We start from the raw sequence: 25884 nt of genomic DNA, 5'->3' as shown, positions 1-25884 counted from the left end.
ATACACTACCAAATGTAAAATAGATAGCTAGTGGGAAGCAGCCGCATAGCACAGGGAGATCAGCTCGGTGCTTTGTGACCACCTAGAGGGGTGGGAGAGGGAGGGTGGGAGGGAGGGAGATGCAAGAGGGAAGAGATATGGGAACATATGTATATGTATAACTGATTCACTTTGTTTTAAAGTAGAAACTAACACACCATTGTAAAGCAATTATACTTCAATAAAGATGTTAAAAAAAAAAAAAAGATCACTGGAACTCTTGCTAACTTGAAGTTCGAGTCCAATTGTTATTTTCCAATTACTGACTGTGCAATGTCAATGGAATATCTCACCATTACTTCAAATTCAGCACACTTAAAATGCCCTAACCCTATCTCCTCTCTGCTCTCCTGACTCCTTCAATGGTCTGCCAGACACCCACCCTAGAGACATGCAAAATGCCTGCATCCAGGTCCCTATTAGGCCTTTTGCCATTGGCTCACACCTGGCCATACCTCAGCCTCCCGGTTGCCCTGCTTCACTCAGGGCTCTTTTCCAGACCTCACATCACTACCAAGTCCATCCTCCTAATACATCCTTCACTACTCCATACACTTTCCTTATTCAATGACCTTCAGCAGCTCCTGGGCACAGGGAACCTAAAAATCTCACTGGGCCTTCACACGGCCTGCTTCCTCCTATTCAGGTGACTCCTTATTGCATTACTCCCCCCCAAACACCATTTGCTTCCCTTAAGCCTGTCTTACAATACGCTACAGATACGCTTGAGACAGACCAAGGGTTGCCAAGAAGGTGAGCTTTCTTTCAACTGCTTTTAAGAAGTCCCACGCCAGCAAGACTGTGTTGAAAGTAAATCACACACTGTCTTCTGAAAATCTCCCAGCCTGTAGGTTTCTGGTGGTCCCAGACCCAGCTCGTACTCCTGCCTCTGGTCTGGTGTACACTCCCCTGTTTCCTTGGGATAGCTGGTGTTGAACCTGGATTTGCCCTCTGGGCTTTGTGCTTGCATCAAATCGGCCATGATGTTTGTTCACTGTTCCTCTGGTATCTGTGTCCATGTCACTCATGGATTTGCAGTGATCCAAGCCTATGGCACAATTCTTCCTCTTACTAAGGAAACACACAGTGCTCATTCGTATCTATGCCTGTGGTCATTTTTTTTTGGATTGTCTGGAATGCCCTTTCCTCTCCTTTTCAACTATCCAAATACATAAACAGAATAAAAATTCAACCAAAGCCCCATCTCCTTTGCTTATGAATTTCATCTGCATTGGTGCCTCTCCTCTGAACTACTACAGCACAGGGCTCAAACTCCACAATTTAACATTGAACTACACATTCTTTTGTACCACTGGCTGCTGTTTCATGACTATCAGTCTCACCTCCCCAATTATATAGTATAAACTTCCTGAAGGTAAAAACCATGTTTCATATTTCAGTATTCTCTGACCCTCCACAGGGCCTATGCTGGTGGCTACAGAGTAATGCTCCACGGGAACACTCTGGCTGGCTGATTGTCAAGTGACTCAAATATCTATTGCTGGTCCGTAACTTCCTTAATTCAATAGATGACAACCTGCCAATGCCACAAAGAAACTCTCCAGCTTGGATCACCATCATCTCTTTAGGAAATTATGGTTTGTTGACTTTCCTAAAGCCAGGTCTGGAGTATAAACACTGTTGTTATGTGAGAATCAACTAGAAATATGGGGGCAGGAAGACAGAGTTTTTAAGGAACTGAGATTCAACTAATAGAGCCATTAGATTGTAGACATAATGATATGACAGGAAAACTTCCCCAATGAAAAAGGTATTTATGATGACAAATATGTAATTATATTTGGATCTATAGGTATCAATTGCTGCTTGAAACTTGGGAATGCTGGAAGGCTCTTCATTAGTACAGATTGAGATTATACTTAAAAGTTTTCACTTTATTCACATGCAGACAATTACTGGTAAATCAATTCATTAAAAAACGCAGTGACAGTTATTTCGTGGGTATACAAACATGGCTGAAATAGGATCGATACTCGACAGGTTAAATAAAATCATGGGAACACAGCGGTTTGTAAAAAAAAAGCAACTTCTAAGTGAATAAAGTGCCAGCTTTGTCTGGGACAGACCAGCTAGTCTATTTCCTCTAGCTTCTGTGTCCCAGCCAGGCTTCTGCTCTGCCCTGCAGCTTGTGGGCTTCACACTCCCACCCTAGAAATAGTACACTCTTCTCTCTGGCATCCAGGGCTTTCAGTGGTTTTTAAATAGAAGCAGAGAACATTGATGGTTTAGCTATTAGGCAATCATGGAGGAAATATAAGGGCTGTGCTCTGCCTGGAAAGTGAGCAGTAATTATATAGAAGACCTATTCTCACATCTCTATCTTCCCACAGCATATCCTAAGAGGTTCAAATGAAACTAGTTCTAGAAAATCATTTTAACCCCTGTCAGGTCTTGTGCTTTTCAATGTGCTTAAACTTTTAAATGAGACAACACACTGAACCAATGCAGTTCTAAAAGCTGACGTGGTTAAGCAAAGTACTAACAAGTGAAATGATCACAGATTTAACATAACCTATCTGTCACAAAAGGAATGATGGAGTTTATTTTTCTCTGTGCCACCTGACCTCTGCTTTCTTTGATGTTCTTTTGCTTTATCACAAACACTTTAAAATTTTATTAACTTTTAATTTTATGTAATCTTTAAAGATTACTTTCCATTTACAGTTACTACAAAATATTGGCTATGTTCCTGTGTTGTACAATACATCCTTGAGCCTATCTTAAACCCAATAGTTTGTACCTCTCACTCCTCCAGCCCTCTCTTGCCCCTCCTCACCACTGGTAACCACTAGTTTGTTCTCTATATCTTATCACAAACACTTTTTAAAAATGATACTGAGATAGGTAAACATTTGGGAATCTTGCCTTCTCACAATCACAGCACTACTGTTTTCACTGGTGACTGGAACTGACGATCACCCTTCTTAAATTTGAGAGACATCAGTTTTCCTCTAAACATTCCACAGTGATTCACCTACATCCTTGAGGATAAGCTGTATTGATGTGCGGGTCCTGTCTTTCAACGTCCCATTTTTAAAACAGAGGTGAAAGATTCCCCAGAGTTAATCGTTAGCGCTGGGAAAGGAAAGGTTGATGAGATCATTGCTACACAACGGTAAGGTTGTTTCGTGGTGATGACGGATACCCAGTCAATCCACTCTTCTCCTTATTGAATCACACCCTCCCATCCCACACCTGTGATTGTCATTATTCCTCTCCTGCCGGCAGGCTTGCTCTTCTAGAAACCAAGTTCAGATCCTGCTGCCTTGTTCACTTGAACAACATGGAAATTTTGCAACATTTTAACCTATTTTATTTATTTATCAAAAGAAAGAGTGTCAGGGATTTAAGAAATGGCGTAAGAATCACTCAGAATTCTGTTTCCTATCATTACCATTAAAGAGCACCAAAGAAAGATTCTTATTACTGTTTGCCACAGAGCTGTATAATATTCCTTGACTCCTGACTTCCATGGGAACCAACATGATCTGACGGGATTATACAGAGACAAATGCCTAGTTTTAACTCCACTGGCATTTTCAGGTTTTGGCAGGGGGAGGGCACCCTGGATACCTGACTAAAGGGTGAAAGTTGATAAAGCTGCCAGGGTCAGAGTGCATGGTGGTTAAAGAGCACACATTACAGAACCACTGACTCTGCCACTTACTAGCCCTGTGACTTTGGTCAACTTGCTTAATTTCTTTGAGCTTGAGTTTCTCCATCTGTGAATTACATCCCTGGAGCATTCTCTTACCCCCAAAATATACCAAAGGTTAAGACTTTTTTTTTTTTAAACTCTCTAAACAAATTAGCTTTCTTTACCTTCGGAGTTTTTAAGATTTGGAATTAGCTTTACATTCTCCACTTAATGCAACAATGAAAGATGACATGGCAGGTGCCATATACTGTAGTCAACTACTATTATTCCTGGTTTGGCAGCCACTGAGTCATTTTATTTTTTTATTTTTATTTTTAAAATTAACAGGTTTTTTTCATGTTGGCTGTGGATGTCCAATTGTTCCAGCACCATTTGTTGAAAAGGTTATCCTTTCATTAAACTGCTTTGGCACCTTTGTTGAAAATCAATCGGCCATATATCTCTGGGTCACTTTCTGAATACTCTAGTCCATTCCATTGATTTATGTGTTTGTCCTTTTGCTAACATCATACCATCCTGCTTATGGTAGTTTTACGGTAAATCTTAAAATTGTGTAGTACGATTCCTCTAACTTTATTCTTTTAAAAAACTGTTTTGAGTATTTTTGTTCCATATACATTTTAGAGTCAGCTTGTTATCGTTATAAAAAAAAATCCTACTGGGATTTTGGTTAGAACTCTCCAAATCAATTTGGAGAGAATCGGCATCTTTATTATGTTAAGAATTCTAATCTGTGAACTCTCCTTTTACTTAAATCTTTGGTTTCTTTCACTAGTGTTTTGTAGTATTCAGCATACATATCCTATACATGCCTTGTTAAATTTATACCTAAGTATTTCATTTTTAGGTGGAACTGTTTGTAAATGGTATATATATTTTAAAATTTTGGTTTTTAATAATTAATTGCTAGGATATAGAAATATGATTAATTTCGGACCTTGCTAAACTCACTTATTAGTTGAAAGACTTGGTTTATTTTGCACGTTATTTGTTTTTTCTTGGTACATTCTGTGGGATTTTCTAGGTAGGCAATTATGTTGTCTACAAATAGTGACAGTTTTATTTCTTCCTTTCCAATCTGTATACTTTTACTTATTTTTCTTGTTGTTGCACTGGCTAGGACTTTCAGTCTGATGTTGAACAGGAGTGATGGGTGTATGGGTGTGGTTATTCCTGCCTTATTCCCAATCGTAGGGGGAAAGCACTCAGTCTTTCACCATTAAATATGCTGTTAGCTGTAGGGCTTTTGCAGATGCCTTTTGTTAGGCTGAAGAAATTCTCTTCTATTTCTAGTTTGCTGAGAGTACCCACCTCCTTTTCAGATGGCCTTGAGTCAAGACCAGGAGACTCTGGAGGAAAAGGAGGAACACATCTAGTTCAATGGTAGTTCAAATTCTGGTCTTCCTCAATCCATGTGCTATCACTTCTTTTTCAGAGACCTCAAATAGTTGCTCAATGTATCCTGTCCGGATTTTATTGCTGAATTCAGTGGAAAAGACAGGGTAAGTGTGTGCTTACTCCATCTTATTCATAACTAGTACTCGAGTCATTTCAAAGTGAAATAAGGAAAATTAACCAGCTTCTTCAGTTCTATTAAAAAATATGTATTTTTTAAAGTGTCTAGGATCCAAAGATGAGTTAAATGAAATCTTTGTTTCATGGCTACTCTTATTCCTCTTATTTACCTGGTGAATTCCCACTTATTATTATTCTAAACCAATTTTTAATTTTTATCAAAGTAATAAATGTAAATAGTTTAATAAGCCAAATAGTACTACAAGATGTATAACAAAAATAGCAACCTCGAGCTCCACCATCTTCACCCCCCAACTCCCACTCCCCAAAGGTAGCCAGTCACTTCAACTTTGCTTACTATGTCTCCTGCTATTTACCTTCATATTTCTAAATAATATTCTTACATTCTCTTTATTTTTAAGTTTCAGACATTATCTATTGACTTCCTACTATGAAAGGTAAGGATTATTTCACCTATCTTACCTAGAACATACATTACTCATGTTCCCTCCCCTTATCATCCTAATAGAGTGCCATCATAAACTTGAGTTAAATCAATATTAATTGTTTACTTTATTATTACTATTATATGGCACTATATTACTATATGCAATAATATATGTTACTATATATTACTATATATTTCTAATTATAATAATACATATTACTATATACTTATATATACTATTACATACTATTACTGTATATAATTTTTCATTTTTCCCACTAATATGTACTCTTTACTAATTCTTAGCTTTACTTTATTTATCTCTCACTAATTGTTCCCCAAATTCTCCAGCAGAGCTGTAAAATTCTCTCAATATAGTTATTCTATCACATTACCAGCTTTTTTTCCCTTCAAGACATCTATTCTTTCTGGAACCCTGTTTTCCCACTTTGCTTTGGAGTAGTTGTTTTCAGGCGCAGCTGTTATTCTAGAACATCATTTCATGATCATGCTGGGAATTACCTTTGCCTCTTCCCCGGCTAAGACCACTCTTTCCACCCTTTCTTCTTCTTTCTTCATTTATTCCCTCCTTTTGTATAAAGAATGAAAGTTTTTTGAGATTTGCATGTTTAGTAATGTTTTTAGTCTACCGTCACATTTGATTAATAGCTTGGCTGGGTATAAAATTCTCGGTTGGAAATAATTTTCCCTTTAGCTTCCAATGCTGCTGTGGAGAAGCCTAATGCTATTAGGATTTATAGTACATTTTATATAACCTGTTTCCCACTTCCCTCAACTTAGAAGTTTTCAGCTTTGTCTCTTTACCCACAGGGTTCTAAAATTTCAAGTGAATATACTTTGGGGTGTATGTGTGAGGGTGTGTGTTTTCCAGTTATTAAATGGAACATCTGTCCTGTAGTTTAGTGAAATTTTCTTAAATTACTTTTTGGGTCATTTCCTGCCCTTTCATTTTCTCTTTCTGGAATTCTTATTAGTCAGATAAGACTTATCTTCTCTCTTCTATTTTCAATTTCTTTGTCTTTTGGGAGAGTTCCTAATGTCCAATCCCTTTTATTAATTTATTTCTGCTACTACTTTTTAATTTCCAAGAGATCTTTCTTTGAAGGTTCTTTGAAGGTTACTATGTTAAAATAGCACTATGTTTCTGTTTTATAATATTTTCTCTTACCTCTCTGAGAATATCAATTATCACTTTGTGAAATGCTTTTCTGCTTTCTGTATCATCTCTATTTCTCTGTTCATTTGTTTTGATTTCCATCTTTTATATAAGAGGCTATCCATTAATATTTAAGAATAAGGCATTAAAAAGTAGATTGAAATTTTTGTTTTTTGTTTTTTGTTTTTGCATAAAGTAGGGCTTGCCAACAAGTGGGTCTTCTTGTAAGGCTAGTAGGGAGAAATTTCCAAATGTCAGCACCAGAAAGGCTTTTCTCTAGAGTCACAGATGTAGAAAACAAACTTATGGTTACCAGGGGTAGGGGGAGGTAGGAATAAATTGGGAGATTGGGATTGACATATACACTATATAGATAACTACTACTATATAGATAACTAATAAGGACCTACTGTATAGCACAGGGAACTCTACTCAGGACTCTGTAATGGCTTATATGGGAAAAGAATCTAAAAAAGAGTGGATATATGTGTACTTATAACTGATTCACTTTGCTGTACACCTGAAACTAACACAACATTGTAAATCAACTATACTCAAATAAAAATTTTAAAAAAAAATCACTTGATAGGATACAAATAGCTTTCCTATGGATAAACAATGTACTAATTTTAATGTAATTTTGTATGTTAGTACATTTTTACTTATCTCCTTATTAACTTAATGTATCTCAAAAATGATTGTTTCATCCTATAGACTGCATTATTTGTGTATATTGACTCAAAATGATAAGAAAACAAATAAAAAAATATTTTCCTTAAAAAATAAAAAAGTGAAAAAAAGAAAGGCTTTTCTCTTGGGCATGTCAGTTTCCAGAAAGGATTTTCCCAATCTCCTGCTTAAGGGATATAAATATGGATGCCAGCTTCATGAGATCTAAATAAGAAGAGCAGACCTTCACTTCATCTTCTTGTTGGCTATATGGTCTCACTCCTGTCTTAAACTGTGCAGATCTCCATTGTGGCTCCCGTTTCTTGCAAGGGTAGAGGAGAGCCGGCTGCCCAGGTGCATAAGATGGAGGAGAAAATCCGTATTTCTAAATGGCCTCTATGTGGGCTTTCAAGTAATCTGCCAATTTTCAGTGCTGCCCTATACTCTAACCTTCTTTGGAACATGGTGTCTTCAAGTCCTGATGCTTTATGGGCTTCCATAGAGGAAAGCTTGCATCTCCCCCCCAGAGGAATTTTAGGGTTTTAGTTCTCTCCAGTCACTAACTCAGTCATCACCTACACATGTATTTTTTAATCCTCCAAAGTGTTTTGCATCTCTAATCCTGTGGTTTTGTACCTTTTTTGATCCTTTATTGTTTTCTTACTGGGATTTTGGTAAGAGGCAAAACTAAACCTGTATTCGATTTGTCAGGAGTCCCTTTCCCCTTCCGTAAAAACCAGATTCTGGTATTATTTTATCTTAAAACCACTTCCAAAGATAGAGTTAAGTATTCTTTGCTGTCCTCCGGTCCCTTAATCATGCTTCCATCACTTTCTTCACCACACTGCACCATAGTTTATTTGGTTATAGCGCTACTTGACTGTAAGTTCCCTGGGTCTGTACCTGTCTCTTATTTATTTCTTTATCCTAGTGAGTCTAGATGATCAACGAATGTTAATTAAATAAATAAATGTGAGAATGGGTGGAACTATTAAAAGGGAGAGGTTAGAGATGGCACTTGAGGTTAGAGATGGCACTTACAAGCCCTGACCTTGTAAGGAAACAGAAAATAAAAAGAGAGACATTTTTAGAATGTTATAGAGACAAAAGAACATTGTATACAGAAAAACTAGGAAAGACAGCTCCAAATTTGGCTTGCTTTTTACTGTTCTCAGGACTCGGCTAAAGATGATGTATATTTCACTGTGTGTTTTTTGGTCCTGTTCTAATTTGTCTTTTGAATAAGGCTAAACACTATATTCCTCTGCTGACAATTGTCCTACCATTGATTTCCTGCTTTTCTTCAAGCTGACAAGTTTAGGCCCAGACCATTTTTTCAATTCCTTTTTTGGGCCTGACAAAACTTTTCCTAAACAGGATTATAAGCAAAGCTCTCTTTCAACACTAAGGCAGATGATGAATTATGTAACTCACTGGGTCATGATGTAATAGTAGGTGTTTGGGTAACACTGCTTCCTTTTAATTTGGCTTTGTTTCCATGTAAGTGTTAAAGAATTCTGTAGCCCAATATTACCTAACTTCTGAGTTTCTAATTTTTATTTGTTTACTAAATACTTTGTGACAAGTATGAATGCATTTCACTCTTACAACAACTTGTAGAGTACACTGGGATTGTCTTTATATTATGACTGGAAAGTGAAAATTAGAAAGAATGAGTAATTTGCCGAAGATCACTTAAAAAGTGGTACGTGGATTTGAACCTGGGTTTGACTACTTAAAATTTCATGCTCTTAAACAATAGGCTATACCACTTATAAATAAAATTACAATATTCTCTATAAATATAACAGCAAGGTTTTATTTCTATAGCCATTGTGATGTGTTGATTATACATAACTATATACATAATGAGCTTAGAACCACAAAAATTCTAGAGCCATTGATTGTCAACATATTCATTGCATTTGATATCTCAATTTATAACTGACATATTACAGAATTAATTTGTTTTCCTTTATACTTTAAATAAATAGTACTAAGATTACTTCTTTACTTGCTGATTATATTGTCAAGCAGTATGCAATGGGGATATAGTATATAAAGTAATGATCTTAAGGTCTGTCATGAGAGAAAGGAGTTGAAGTATTTCTGCTGCTGATGATTTGAAAAGCAATTACCTAAGTTTAGGCCTTCTCTAAAATGTAAAAGCTAAATGATATTTCTATTTTTAATATTACTTTAAAACTCTAATACCCATGATTTTCATAATTTTTACGTTATCTTTTTGTTGGATATGCACAAAAGTTTAATGAAAACTCATGGCCTCTTTAAACTCATAAACTTGTTGATTTGCTTGTCTTGGGAAGGTGGCTGTTGATTTAATTTTAGTTACATTTAGCTATTACTGACAAATTTGTGATCCAATGGAAGCATTACTTCTGGAGGAATGTAAAAATCGACTGGCAATTTCCTTCTGAAAGAGTTTATAAGAAAGGAGGCCCTTATGCACGAACCCATGAGTGTTATCCCACTTGAGTATAGACTTCTCTCCAATTCTTTGCTCAAACTGAATTCTTTGTTCAAGAAGAGCATTGCTAATCTGTAATTGGGACAACTGTAGGCTTCCACATCTCCCAGAGATATCATGACACCATCTGATGTGTGTTCTCAGTACCTCTTTCCCTTTTCTTTTGCCTTTCTTTCTTCTTATCCACATTTCCGTTGTCTTATTTCTGAAGGACCTTGCAGTCAGGTAACTGTCATAATTCTCCTTGGGGAGTTAGTTAAAGGCTTAATCAAGCCAGGGGCATGCTGGAACCAGATTGTACTAGTTTGTGAGAGATGCTTGCTAAATATTCAGAGACTTTGTGAGTAGATTGTTAACCTTTGGTAGCTTTAAATCAGCCATGGAGGGAGTATTTACATCTCGGTAACTGGCAAACGTTGTAAACTGCCCCCCACCTTCCAGAGAGCTGGGCTGTCAGCACTCTACTGGGTAGTACACTCTCCAGGGGATCTTGCATTTTCATTAGGTAAGCCTGAAAATCTTATTCAAAGTCTAGATTCAAAATGAATTTCTATGTTTGGGATTTCTCTAACAGCAATAAACAAAGGAAAAATCATTAGAGGCACTGACCAAGTGTTACCACATAGGCAAATAGCTAGACCATCTTGATGAAAACCACTTCTACTGATATATCACTAGGAGATATGGTGGGAAATTATAAAAAAAAATTTTAAGAAGTATTGCCTTTCTGGGCCAAGGAAGATTCCCAAAGATATATGTACGTATAACAGTCCTATAAAATGTGTTATCACTCTATAACAATGAGCCACTTAATCAGACTGTTAAGTGTTTTCAGAATTGCTGACCAAAGCCAAGAGTGAAGTACAGGAGTGGAATATGATCCTTAAGAAGAACAAAGAATTGCAAACTTTCACAGAAGTTCTGGAGATAATGTAGCTTGTAGAGTCAAAAACTAAATTTACTAATAGAGTACCAATTAAATAATCTTGTGGTTTCCAAAACTGGAAGTGGGCCTTAACATTCTTAAAAAATCATAAGCGTTGGATGTGTAGTTAAAGAAAAGGCTAGGCCTAGTTACCAAAGTACAGCAAGTGACATTTACTCATATTCCTAGAATACCTTCTTTGAAAGATTAGGTGCTTAGTATAAACCGGTTATCTTTTCTATGTATTTTTGTCTATGCCTCTCTCTATTTTCAATATTTACCATAACTACTGTGTACCAGGCACTATCTTAAATATAAGGGTCAATAAGTTCCAGTCCCACACTGTTTCAAAGATTCTATCAAGTTTTAAAGTATACAGTTAAGGAAGTATTATTCAAAAAGGCCTCAAAGAGATTCTACGAGTAATATATGAAGGATTTAGTTTCTGATTAGTTTATGTAATTAGACAATAACATTTGAAAACTGTAATCTTTTAGCCTTTTTGCTCCTGCAAGAAGAGTCACCAGGAGCTTTTTAGAGAAGATGATTTGATTTCTGAGGAAAACTGTGGTGTAGCCTTCTTGGGAGGAATCCAAATGTAACTAAATAAAAATATGAAAACTATGCTTTATAGAGAACACTATAAAACCTAGTCAGAAAAATTTTGCTTATAATTAACCTGTGCTTCTGAAAATATCGAGTCTAAAAGTAGTAAATATGAATTCTTAATAATGGGTCCTTAGACTACAGTTATAGTGATACTTTGAGTTTGTTGTTATAGTTGTTTACTATAAGAAAAACACATGTTCCTATCAAAGCATGTAAAATTAATGAACACATTTTATATGAAGCTCAAAATATACTCTCCTGCAAGCTGTGCTCATTAAAGAAAACTATCAATGAATGCATTAAACAGAAACAAAAATTCAAAGCAACAATGGCTTCAAAGCTAATACCTCAAGAAGGCTGATATGTAGCAAAGTCATAAAGGATAGGGATAAAACATGTAACTGACAGAGTTTATCTAAAGATAAACAGTTCTTTTGACACCAAGCAAAGGAATCAGGGAAAGATGGGGGCCAATAAGTGGTGAATGGCATGGCAGATTTTCTGCCTGGCCTTCACTGTGGACCTAAAGGAGCATCTCATGACCAATAAGAACCGCTGAAGAGGCTTGTATAAACCTCCCCTAACAGCAGGTCTGAGGCTGCCTCAAACTACTGGAGTGTAAACCAGGCCTTTTAATTTCTATGATGTAAAGTAAGTCCATTTGGCCACTAGATGGAGATCAGGTTACTCTGCCATTGACAGGGAAGCTGCTGGCAGTCAGCAAGAGATAAGTATGGTCCTGAGAACATATTCTCTTTTCTCAGTACTTCTATGGAAGGTATTTTCCAAGAGCCCAAATCAGGAGCAGACCAATGTTGAATAAAGGGTCCATAAATGAGGAGTGGGTTGAGGGATTGATTAGGAAGGCAGCTGTAAAAGACACATTTTTGCTTGTTATTACCATTGCTCCTGGAATGATTCAGATTTAGATTTGGTTGTACAAACTACTTGTAAATAGTAACATAAGCTGGTCTAAATAAAAGCAATTAAGTATGCTGTCTCATTATTTATTAAGCAGTGAGAAGGAAGAGGAGAGATGTAACCAAAAATTACAACAACAGCAGATTATTTGGACAATGAATTCTGTCTGTTTAGACATAAAGATATATGCTCATACTTTGTTTCTCAGTTTGAGTATGTATGTAAGTGTATATTTTCAGTATCAACAAAATGGATCAAGGAACAGCAGAGATGGAAGGAGAATGTTAGATAACATTCTAACATTCTAATTTTACAAATGGAACTATCATTCAATTCTGAATTATGTACCTTTATTACTGAATAAGTCTTATTTCTATTATAGCTGCACTTTGAACTGGAGACATAAAGTTACACATTTCCTAGAAAATGTTTCATTTGTAGAAGGATCAGATACTGCCTTGTATAATATAGCAGAGTATTTTGATTATTTTTGAGATGTTAGATACTATATTTCTGTTCATTTCTAACTTAGAAACTATATATATTCATTCAATACTTATTCAGTTACAACTGATAAACTGAGACAGTTAAAAGAATTCCAAAATTGATACAGCCACTATGGAGAACAGTATGGAGGTTCCTTAAAAAACTAAAAACAGAACTACCATACGACCCAGCAATCCCACTACTGGGCATATACCCTGAGAAAACCATAATTCAAAAAGAGTCATGTACCAAAATGTTCATTGCAGCTCTATTTACAATAGCCAGGACATGGAAGCAACCTAAGTGTCCATCATCGGATGAATGGATAAAGAAGATGTGGCACATATATACAATGGAATATTACTCAGCCATAAAAAGAAACGAAATGGAGGTATTTGTAGTGAGGTGGATGGAGTTAGAGTCTGTCATACAGAGTGAAGTAAGTCAGAAAGAGAAAAACAAATACAGTATGCTAACACATATATATGGAATCTAAGGAAAAAAAAAAAAAAAAGGTCATGAAGAACCTAGTGGCAAGATGGGAATAAAGACACAGACCTACTAGAGAATGGACTTGAGGATATGGGGAGGGGGAGGGGTAAGATGTGACAGGGTGAGAGAGTGGCATGGACATATATACACTACCAAATGTAAAATAGATAGCTAGTGGGAAGCAGCCGCATAGCACAGGGAGATCAGCTCGGTGCTTTGTGACCACCTAGAGGGGTGGGATAGGGAGGGTGGGAGGGAGGGAGATGCAAGAGGGAAGAGATATGGGAACATATGTATATGTATAACTGATTCACTTTGTTATAAAGCAGAAGCTAACACACCATTGTAAAGCAATTATACTCCAATAAAGATGTTAAAAAAAAAAAAGAATTCCATTTGTTGTCAAAAAGCTTCAATTTCGTATATATGAGTATAAACAAGCATATTTGTCTACTGTGTACCAATCATCATGCTAAGAGCTGGAGATACAAAGATGTACAACAGAGGCAGGAAAGTCACTGGGAAGAGGAGAGCTACATGGTTAAAACACAGATAGGGGTTAATTTTTGAACCAGTGAAGACCTGTTATCAAAATCACGAGTGACACTCCTTTTAAAAGTTCTGTTGTGAAAGATAAACTTAATTGTTATAACCTCGTTATAACACATGAGAAATTGAAATAAAATATAAGAAATTCAAACACAGTAGTATTTACTATGAGGCATCAATTACTGTAATGAAAAGAGGAGCTTCATTCAAAGGGAGAAGAAACTAATCTTCAGAATAATGAAAGAAGCAGAACCATAGTTAATTAATTTTCTAATTACTGTTATGGATAGTGACCAACATTCAGTCTGTTACTGTGAGAGATCCACTGCACTTAATGACATGTTTATTTTAGAGTAATACATTTGTTTTAGCTTAATTAAATTAATATACTCATACCCTTTCAAAAGGATTTGGGGCTGCTGGCCTATATTGGTTTGCGATTTTCAAAATGTTCCTATAATCTAGGAATATGTATTACTCATTTACAAATACACACACACACACACACACACACACACACACACACACACACACACACATATTTCTCCTCTAAGGAATATCACAAAAATAACCACAGAAAATAGTAATTATTAATCAGATATCAGTGGAGTAGTTGGTAGAAATTTCTTATCTTGTTAACTGGTTCTTTACAGAGCAACACAGTTGGCAGGAACCTACCTTTCTTTTTGCTGGATAGAAATGAAATGTAAACAAAGAAGTTTTCCTCTGAAGGTTAAAATAAATAAATTACAAATAAAATAAATCCTTTTATAATAGGGTTTAGTATTTATGGGTACACAGCCTTCCTCACTGCTCACATTAGTTCCAGACAGCAACTAGACTAGTTGGTGACTGAGCCATTTCTGGAGCTGTGGGACTTCCTCCCTCTGTGGTGACCTGTTCTCATATTTCTTCCTAGTGCAGGCTTGGGTCTACTTATTATGACCGCTAAACTTCCATTCTCTGGAAATAAGGAGGTTGGTAAAAACACATCTCTATTGGATGCATAATTCTTCTTATCTTCTCTAGTCTAAACGTTTTGGCCTTACAATAATGCGCTGCGTTTTAGATGCTCAGTATTTCTGTTTCCTTGGTAGCGATGGGGCGATGCTGACGACAATGGCAGAAGTGAGAACAGATGCAAAGGTGGTGCTGGAAACTGATTAATGCTTAAGGTTAAAAAATAAAAAAGTTGATGATTGTATTTGCATGTTGTGAGGTGAGGAACCTATATATTTAAGCACTGACAGACAAAAAAGGCACATGTTTACTTTTTCACTATCTGGAAGGATAGATCTGTCTTTTTCTATTATGAGTCCCAAAATTATTTTAGCTATTTAAGTAAACTACATTTGAGTCACTGGGCTGGGAGTTTCCACGACTGTGGCATTTGCAACTAAATGAATGAATTTATAACCAAATGTGTACCCTTAAGAGGTAAGGTCAATTCAAGTGGTACCTGCATAAGTCTGTCACCTTCTTGCCCAATCATGTTTCTCCATTCCATGAGTGACCGCTGCAGATGTTCCAGTCCAGTTTCCCAAAGCCGGATGCGACCTCCCATATCAACAGTGACAACGCCACCTTTGCCCCACTCAGCCAGCAGTGCATCTGTGTCTGAGATAGTAGATAGCCACGTGGTATATGGTGAGAGAAAGTCTGATCTGCAAAAGAAATCAGCGTTCAACCAGTGAAGTCCAGGTAATGAAGTTAGTTTAACCTGATTTCAGGTTCATTAAACTTCCTACAAAGAATTCTCATAGTTAAACAACAAGGACCTACTGTACAGCAACTATACTCAATATCTTGTAATAACCTATAATGGAAAAGAATCTGAAAAAGAATATATATATATGTATATGTGAATCACTTTGCTTACACTTGAAACTAATGCAACATTGTAAATTAACTATACTTCAGTAAGAAAAGTAATGCTTTAAAAAAACATTCTAATAGTAAGCACAATTAAAAGATAAGATACCAACAGATCCACATGTAAGGAAAAAATACATAGTTATTTACTGGTTATTTACATATTCCTGTATTTGTAGATCCTGGATGACATTAGCATTCACTGTCAGGAAGAAAGAAACTCTAAACCAACCGACACCTCACATACCCTCAGCACTGGACACACTCCTTAGGGGTCTAAGGTCACTGCTGAAACTGATGTCTTGTTTATGTGCTTTAATTGCATTTATATTTAATATTTCACCTTTTCTAACTTAGAAAGTTATATGGATTTATAATAAAGAATTTATATATTTCTTGTATTATATATTTCATACATATACCTATTTCTGATATTACATATCAGAAATAGTCATTTCTAGGAATGCAACTTTTGCCTATAAGAGTCAACTGCACACTTCCTTTACCTCAGTATAGCTTTCACTATACAAAAGAAACACAGATTATAAATTCTAATTACCAGTGTTGGCTCTCTAAATACATCTGATATTTTCTGTATGAAATAAATGGTCTAAAGGGATGATCTAATAGATAATAAAAACATAATACACTATCAATGTAGATTTGTTAAAACCACAAAACTACTACATAGTGGGTAAATTCTTATAATATACTAAAGAATAAATCAAGGCGACTTTAGCCTTTTTATCAGGCTGCCTTAGTAGATACTAAACACAGAGTGACAAAGCCAGCCATTGTGGAACATGGAAGTCTTAGAAAATGTTTATATGAAGAGAACAAAAACAGAAGGATGGAAGAAGTGTTTTCAGAACTACTTTACAGTACTAGAAGGACTCAATGAAGGTAACATTTGATATAATACAGGATTCATCTCATGGTGCTCTCTCAAAAAATATTTGCCTTAGGAAAAGAACTAGTAGGTACAGATGGTGAAGTAAAAGGCTACTCAAGAGTAATGAAATTTATCCACCTATGATGTTTGAAATTCTGCCACAAGTGCTCAATATGTACGATTCTACTGAGCACAGTACCTACTGGTTGCTTATTTAACTCTCCACCATGAAACTTTAAATTTACAGGGGCAATTTCTTCAGTATGTCAAAAATGTGCTTGAAGATATCACATATTTACTACAACTTGCACACCAGGTCTAGAATCTCTTCTTCACCTTTTTTTAAAAAAATGCACATTCCCCTTATATATAATAACAAAGTCTTTAAGGAATACATAGAATTATAGTAGAGTGAAGCCCAGATTTATATACTCCCAAATGTCAGAGCTAAGTAGTATCATTTTACAAATGCAAATAATAAAAATATTTGAGGAATAATACTCACATTTTACTGAGAGTGAAAGTGATGTATTTATTTTGGCCCTGCAGTCACATATAGTTTTACTGTGTTTTCTATTATTTGAAGTTAGCCATCAAATGGAAAATTCCTGCTATCTAGCAGAATACTAAATTTAAGCAACCAGCAACAAAACTGAAATCCAGATGGGTTGTTCCCTTGGATTACATATACGCCAAAAACGGCAATAGTTAATCTCAAGAGAGACTCAGGATATACTGATAATGAACAGACTCTAAACCACGTGGCATTTGAAATATGGCAAGTCCAAATTGAGGTGTTCTGTAAATGTAAAATACATACTGGGTTTCAAAGACTCAGAAGAAAAAAGGAATGTCAAGTATTATTAAAATGTTTATATTGAATACATTTCAAAATAGTAATACTTTAAATAGAATGGGTTAAATAAAACACTATTAAAGGTAATTTCACCTGTTTCTTTTTTTACTTTTCTAATGTGGCTACTAAGAACATAAAATTACATATATGGCTGACATTCTATTTCTACTGGACAGCACAGCACTAAATGAATGAAGTATGGTGATCGGCTGGCACTGGCTGTATATATATAGCTGCCCTTCCAGATGTTACTTCTATGGCAGGTATAACATATGGTTCATACAGAAAGTTAACAGAGAAAAGCACTGAAATAAAAAGCTAGGGCCAATTAGGGAGAAATTAAGAGAAATATTGAAAAAAATCATCATGCTTTAGAAATGTAAAAAAAAAGTTCTTTTCTTTTGCTACTTGAACTAATAGTTTGTTTTAATGAACATACAATGGAATAAGAAATTTCCCCAAATGACGAAAAGCTATTTTTCATTAAACTGACACATTAAGATGTTCCAAGAAGGCATTCTTATATATGTTGGAACAAGTAAATCTATTTCTTTGGATAATACTTTTATTCTTCATATTTCTCGAACCTGACTAAAAGGTCCTAAGAAATGAAACTGTGTTTCTGAGTTATTTTGTACTGTCATGCTGAGTGATTTTCTTCTGGGAGCTGGAGGCGTGGGTCAACAGGAGGTCTGGTGACATTTGGGTGACTGACAGGTGTAGCTGGCCTTCCTCTGACATTGGAAGCCTCTCCAGGCTCCTTTCCCCAGGATTTTGGGTGAGCCTTTAACCAATGTGTTGTGAGGCCTCAGTTGCCTGTGAGGGAGTACATGTTAGGAGGGGATGTGACATCAATCTATACAAAAGCAGGCACACACTTAGGTTGAGAAAGGGAGATCAGGCACGAATGCATCCAGAAAGGGATGGGCTACAAGTGAGGACACATGTGTCTGTCAAGGAAGAAATGGAGAATCATTGTTTCTCCTTTTATACCCTTAGTCTAGTTAGTTTGAATGCTTTGCTTCCACTGTCGAACAGTAATAAAAGCAGCCAGTGGTAATGAGTTCCATTCCAAATCTCTGGAACCCTTTGGCTACTGTATAGTCTTCACAATGGTAGATGCTCAGTTACATATTTAAAAACAATATTAAACCAATGCTATTTAAATTCCTTTGACATCTTGAATACATTTACCTCAGAAAACTAATATACGGAGTTAATAAATACGAAAATTTTTGCTGTACTAAAAAATGCTGTTTCAAAAACATTTATCATTAGGACAGACCAAAAAGGAGAAATGAAGGCTTGAAGGCTGTTAGACTTATACCTAGGTAACATTTGAACTTTTTTCCAAAATGAAAATAAAAACGGCAGTAAAGAATGCAGAACAGGGACTTCCCTGGCAGTCCAGTGGTTAAGACTCCATGCTTCCACTGCAGAGGGCATGGGTTTGATCCCTGGTCGGGGAACTAAGAACCCGCATGCCGTGCGGCATGGCCAAAAAAAAAAAAAAAAAGTAATGCAGGACAGCAAGATATAAACCAACTGTAATTGAAAAAAGCAAAAAAGAGCTTGCTATTTAAGGAAGCAAAAAGCACACATTTATTCGGAGTACATGATAAGAATTCACTCATTTTTTCAATCTGACACACAAGCTAAGAACAAAGGTGAAAACAGATTACCGGGGAATAGGGATGTATCGGAGTCTCTTTGATTGGAGATCAGTGACTTCTATATAACCAGCTGTTTGTGGAGGGATAACATCTGCAAACAAGTCAAGACACGAGCCGAGTGTTAAATTACTGCATGATACAAAAATAGGACCTAAAGAAAGCATGGATGCTGCTAAAAGTGGAATGAAGTTATCACTAGCGTAGAGCAGAACTCTGGGTCCCACCTGACAAGGTCCTGGGCTGGCCAATTCCAGCCTTGAGGCTAGACTCTCAGAATTGTGTTTTTGTCAGGGAAATACAGAGACTGTGAAATAGATGCATGTTAGTGATTCTTTACTGTCAAGAGAATTACCTCAATTCCTTTCATTTTCTTTGATAGCTTCCCCAGATGGGTCAATGTTTTAGCACTTACAGTTTATCTGAAACTATTTCATCATTTGAATTCTCTTTTTCCTTCCCAGGAAATCACAACAACGACGGTATAACACAGTGGAATCAGCACCTACTTTGAAATTGGACTGGCCTGGTAGAAAATCCTGGCTCTGATATTTCCTAACTATGTTTTACGCTGGCCAAGTTAGTTCTCTGAGACCTGCCTTCATCATTTGTAAAATGGGGATAACGAGAGCATCTGAGCATCGCAAACATTATTTGCACCCGATTAGTAGTTGCTCCACCCACAGTGGCTGTAATTCTTAGGACCCTTCAAGACAAGAAAAGGTGAGGTGAGGATTGGGCAGTGGGGCAAGTACTCTGGGTCATGAAGAATAGGAAAAGGCGGGGAAGGAGAGGGTGATGAGATATGGGGGCCAGAGTCCTCAACTCCCATTCCAGAGTTGTTTCCCAGCAAATTCCAGGCGTTTACTGACTTTTTCCCCAAAGCCCTGAGTACCACCACCAGGCTCATCATCACCAGCTGCCACCATTGTGTCAGGAACACTGCATCAGGAACACTGCTTAGTCTTTATAGATAGTGTTTTTAGCACTGACAACAACAAAGACCTTGGATTCCTGTTTGAGAGATGAGGAAGTAGAGACTTACAGAGGTGGTATAATAATGGGACTTGCCTGGAGAGTGATAGAGAAGGCTTTCAAAACCAGGCCTTTCTTCTGGCCTTAAAATCTCTGCTCTGCCCACCACTCCACACAGATCCTACCTGAGCTGACCGTAGGGCAACAATTTAAAAATGCCTTATTTTACAAAATCTTGGCCACCAATGTCTCTTTAAAAAAAAAATCCCCCCTACAAAGAACCCGTACTCTTAAAGATTTTTGTCTGTTGTCTACCTCTTATTATAATTTCTGATTAGAATGAGATATCCGGAATGTCCACATTGAATTTATCCAATGTAGTTTACAAAAAATAAGAAACTTGGCATTTTTATTTCATGTTTGCAGCTGAAGGTTTTTGAGTAGGCCATCTGAAAACCTCAATATATCTCTTATTTATTCAACAAACGTGGTTGAGCTTACTTTGCACCAGACACTATACGAAGCATTGGGGATACACAGGAAAGAGATGTGTGTGGTTCCTGCCTTGTCTGAGGAGCCCACAGCATAAAGAGGAAAGTTCCTTTTTTTTTTTTTTAAATCATTGTGAGCCTTTAGGGACTTCGAAAGGATTCTAGGGTGGGAATCACAGCCCTGGGGCCAGGTATGAGCTGCAGAGCTAGGCAAGGAGTGGTCCCAGAGGGCAAAAGGGGGCAGGAGGAAGGGAAAGTGATGTCCACGGACAGCAGAGAGTAAGGAAAGAGAGTTACTATGCTAACCCGACCACCCAGCTGAATTGGCCATCCTCAGATAGCCATTTGTATAAAGCCAACATGCTTATCGTAAGTCATGCACCACCTGCATTGGAAACGTTGCCTGGGATATAAGGTCAGTCTTGGACAAAGTTTTGCACCATATATCATTTTTGACAGTTCCTGTGGCTAGCACCTAACTGAAGTGTGTTGAATTACTTATAGACCCTGGTTCTTTGCCAAAAATGACCAGTTACTGAAGCGGCTGGGATGACTAGAGCTGCCTAGCTAGCCAGTTGCATCTGGCCTGCCATTTACACACACTCTCTTTTTCACAAGTAGTAGTATTAGGCTGAGCTACCGCCACCAGTGCTTTTAGACTGCCTGAGAAAGCAAAGTAAGCCAACTTATTTTAAGTATCTTTTTTTCTACAGCTTTCTTTCTTTCTTTCTTTCTTTTTTTTTTAATGTGCAAGTGAATTCCATGGCATAAAGAGGATGAGAAAATGCAATAATGGCTGTGTCTACTTCAGGAAGGAGAAAGCAAGAATTTTATTCCTCGTGCTAAAACATATTTTCATGTATCAGAAAAGGCAATTTGTGGCTATAAAGCACTTTAAGGGTGGTGGTAGTGACGGTAGTAATGGTAAGGCTTGAAAAATAATCAGAATTGATGTTTCCGGATTTGAAAATAAATCAGCTCAGAATACATGATTGAATTAAGGAAGTGAAAACCGTGGCCAGATTTCCCTCCAAACTTAGCCAAATCCTTGTCTATCCATTTTAAATGTTTCAAAACTGTAGAGAGGATGGAGGTTCAGTAAATTTCCATTACATTTATAGTCCAGGTGGATTTCGAAGAGAGGTATAAATTATATTTCAGGATTAGTTCACTAACGATTAAAGGGAAGTCACTGCCGCAGCATTTACTGCGCGGTTCCCATATAGAGTGGGGACAGCTTAGACGCACAGTGCCAAGGTTAGGAGGGGGTATAAAAACCGTCAGACAAAGTAACCAAGAGCATTTTCAGAGGGAAGATGAAATTATATAAAAAATTCACTCCTTCAAGCAATGTAATTTGATGTACTTCTGTTAACTACTAGGTTAAATGCACTTCTGTGTTCACAGATTAAAAGAGTGGTGTGTGCCCTGAGATTGTGCTGATACCAAATCTCTGAATTTACTCAAAGTTCAGAAAACAGTACACTGCCTTCAATCAAGAGTCATTATTTTGTATTTAAAGAGCTGAGGCCTATGATTTAAAGTATTAAAAAAAAAAAGCTAACATTTAACTAGAAGGAAAATGATTGGAAGAAAGAAGTAAATCTCTCCCCATCTGCATTAACCACAATTTATACCATCACTGTAAAAGCCACCAGGAGAGTAGCCTTTACAATTGCTATTGATTTCTTTAATAGAAGGCTGATGTGCATTAGTTCCTGACTAATCAGGTGGTGGGATTCCATTTACTTTAAAAAGATTAATTTAGTTTGAATTATCATTAGAGATCTATAGGCACATAGATTAAAGAGCCAAACAGACTGAAGGAAAAAATCATCAGCCTTGACTTTACTCCTCTCACCCCTCATTTTCTGCTCTCCGAGATGCTTTCAACTTTTTTTTTTTTATAACTTTATTTATTTATTTCTGGCTGTGTTGGGTCTTCGTTTCTGTACGAGGGCTTTCTCTAGTTGCGGCAAGTGGGGGACACTCTTCATCGCGGTGCGCGGGCCTCTCACTATCGTGGCCTCTCGTGTTGCGGAGCACAGGCTCCAGACGCGCAGGCTCAGTAATTGTGGCTCACGGGCCCAGCTGCTCCGCGGCATGTGGGATCTTCCCAGACCAGGGCTCGAACCCGTGTCCCCTGCATTGGCAGGCAGATTCTCAACCACTGCGCCACCAGGGAAGCCCGCTTTCAACTTTTTAAAGCTGTTTCTTTGGTATTCACCTTCATCCTTATGGTGCTGTCTTCATGTTTTAGTTCTAGGCATTATTTACATTATTTACTCTTCACAGCTGAGCTATGTCTTATAATAGTATTATTGCTTTTTCTTTTCATGGAGTTAATAATCATGCTTTGTTGTTGGTTTAGTTTTTCATGTACCTAGCACAAATTCATCCTCGAAGTTTTCCCTATGTCAAAATGTCTTAATGTGTTCAAATAGTTGGGTTTATCAACTTCACTTTCTTGGAGGCATCTCTCCTGAAATCTTCCCAACTTTTCTAATCCTAACTGGTTGGTCCCTAGGCCTGTGCACAGGTGGCATCCTGAGATCTCCCTTTACCATTCTCTTAGGATTGTTTTTTTTTTTTTTTTTAAAGCCCACATTTAAAAAATTCTTCCTGGGCTTCCCTGGTGGTGCAGTGGTTAAGAATCCGCCCGCCAATGCAGGGGACGCAGGTTCGAACCCTGGTCCAGGAAGATCCCCCATGCCGCGGAGCAACTAAGCCCGCACACCTAGAGCCCGTGCTCTGCAACAAGAGAAGCCACCGCAATAAGAAGCCCACGCACCGCAACGAAGAGTAGCCCCTGCTCGCCGCAACTAGAGAAAGCCTGTGCGCAGCAACGAAGACCCAATGCAGCCAAAAATAAATAACTAAATGTATTAAAAAAAATTATTCCTTTGTGTCAGACACTAACCTAAGCACTTTCTATACATTTGGAATATTTAAGGAACATTACCTTCAAAAATGAGGGTAAATAAAACTAGCAACCAAGAGAAAAATGGCAAAAATATATAAACAGGCAATTTTCAGAAGAGTAAATCACAACATATAAAAAGATACTCAAACTTACTAGAAATCAGGGACGTGCACAATAAAAGGTCTGACCTTTGCAAGAGAGGATGGGGATGGAGAGTAGCCTCATCTTTTATGCTGCTGGAACAATAACTTTGGGTAACAATTTGGTAATTTCACTCTTAGATATATACCCTACAGACTCCCTACATATACACAAGGAGACTGGTACAAGAATACTTGTAATAGCAAAAAATTGTAAAGAACGTAAATGTGAACCAACAGAGAACAGGTGAATAAATTGCCTGTACTGTATGTACAGCAGTGAAAATGAATGAAGTGTGGATGATGAAAAAGATTCTCTCCTTTATCAAGAGAGTTTGGTATTAGTGAAAGGATAGATACATATCGTGTTGGCCAAAAAGTTCGTTTGGGTTTTTCCGTACCATCTTATGGAAGATGTTATGGAAAACCCCAGACGAACTTTTTGGCCAACCCAATATAGATTGATGGAACACAAACAAAAATCCAGAAACAGACTCACATATGTGGTCAGTTGATTTTCTGCAGAGGTCCAAAGACAATTTAATAGAAAAAGGACAATCTTTTCAGCAAATGGTACTGAATGATTGACTATCCTCATGCAAAACAATGAGTCTCAATCCACACCTTGCGCCATATAAGAAAATTAAATCAAAGTGGAGTACAAATCTAAGTGTAAAATCGAGAAATATGATATTTCTAGAAGAAAACATAAGAGATTTGGCCCTTCACCAAAATGGTAGAAAATGTTTGGAAAGTATGTATCCGATACTGGACTTATATCTAGAATATATAAAGAACACTCAAAAATCATTAAAAAGAAAGCAAGTAATCCAATTCAGAAAGTGGGCAAAAGATCTGAAGAGACGTTTCACTAAAGAAGATAGATATGAAAGGATGCTCAACATCATTTGGCACTAGGGAAAATGAAAATTAAAATCATAAGGAGGTATCATTACACACCTGCTAGAATGGTGAAAAACTGACAATACCAAGCACTGAAAAGGTGGCAGAGCAACTGAAACTTTCACCATTGCTGACAGGAATGCAGAATGGTATTGCTATTCTGGAAACCAGTTGGGCAGTTTTATCGTATGACATAAAAATGCCATTCCTACATATTCACCCAAGTGAAGCAAAAACTTATGTTCACTTAAAAATCTGTGCAAACATGTTCATAGCAGCCTTATTAATTATTGCCAAAAACTGGAAACTATACAAATATCTGTCAACTTGTGAATGGATAAGCAAACTGTGGTATATCCACACAATGGACTACTACTCAGCAACGAAAAGGAACAAACAACTGGTACACACAACATATATGATTCTCAAATATATAATATATTAAGTGAAAGACATCAGACTCAAAAGACCACATACTGTGTGATTCCATTTATATGACATTCTGGAAAAGGCAAATCAATGAGGACAGAAATCAGATCAGTGGGGGTATGGAGAGAGGCAGAAGGCTTGATGGCAGAGTGGCATAGGGGAGGTTTTTGGGGAGATGGAACTGTTCTCTATCAGTTATGGTGATGGTTACACAACTGTATGTATTTGTCAAACTCACAGCACTATACACTAAAAAGGGTGAATTTTACTCTGTGTAACTGGTCCCTAATAAGAACAAATGAGAACAATAAAATACTTAAATAACAACACTCTGTCTGATGTGTGGAGAATGGGGGGTGGGGGAAGAATGGAAGAGGGAACTCTGTCAGAGGGCTACTGCAGCGTTCCAGTTCAAGATGGTGGTGATTTGGATGTTGGCAACTCAACTGTAGACAAGTGGGTGGATATAAGGTATATTAAGGTTGTATCAAAAGGACATGGCGATTGATGATGATGTGGAGGATGAGGGAGAAGCATCAGGGCTGACCCACAGGTTTCTGGGTGGATGAAGGTGCACTGAATTCTGGTATAGAATTTCTTGTAACTCTTGGAGTGCTCTGTAATGCCTCTGTACCTTTCTCGTGGGGTTTTCTCTTCCTAGAACAATTCCTTCATTTGATTCCCTCCCATTCATCTTTCAAGAGTCAGCTCGGAATCACAAGCCTGGGTTGTAAGC

The 25884-nt window shown here is 37.2% G+C and overlaps 1 protein-coding gene across 2 annotated transcripts in view; it reads right to left on the bottom strand.

Moving 5' to 3' along the window:
* Positions 1-25884, bottom strand: part of VWA8 (von Willebrand factor A domain containing 8) — a 360366-nt gene that overhangs the window by 84119 nt on the left and 250363 nt on the right. For both annotated transcript variants that reach the window (XM_059902829.1, XM_059902830.1), the window contains exons 36-37: positions 19300-19381; positions 15457-15661 (exon numbers count right to left, since the gene is read on the bottom strand). In XM_059902829.1, coding sequence (XP_059758812.1) covers positions 15457-15661; positions 19300-19381 — 287 coding nt within the window. The remainder of the gene's footprint in view (positions 1-15456; positions 15662-19299; positions 19382-25884) is intronic.

Source organism: Balaenoptera ricei, chromosome 18 (genome assembly GCF_028023285.1).
Source record: "Balaenoptera ricei isolate mBalRic1 chromosome 18, mBalRic1.hap2, whole genome shotgun sequence".
In the NCBI taxonomy this organism is placed as follows: domain Eukaryota; kingdom Metazoa; phylum Chordata; class Mammalia; order Artiodactyla; family Balaenopteridae; genus Balaenoptera; species Balaenoptera ricei.
This window is presented reverse-complemented; position numbering and strand designations above follow the sequence as displayed.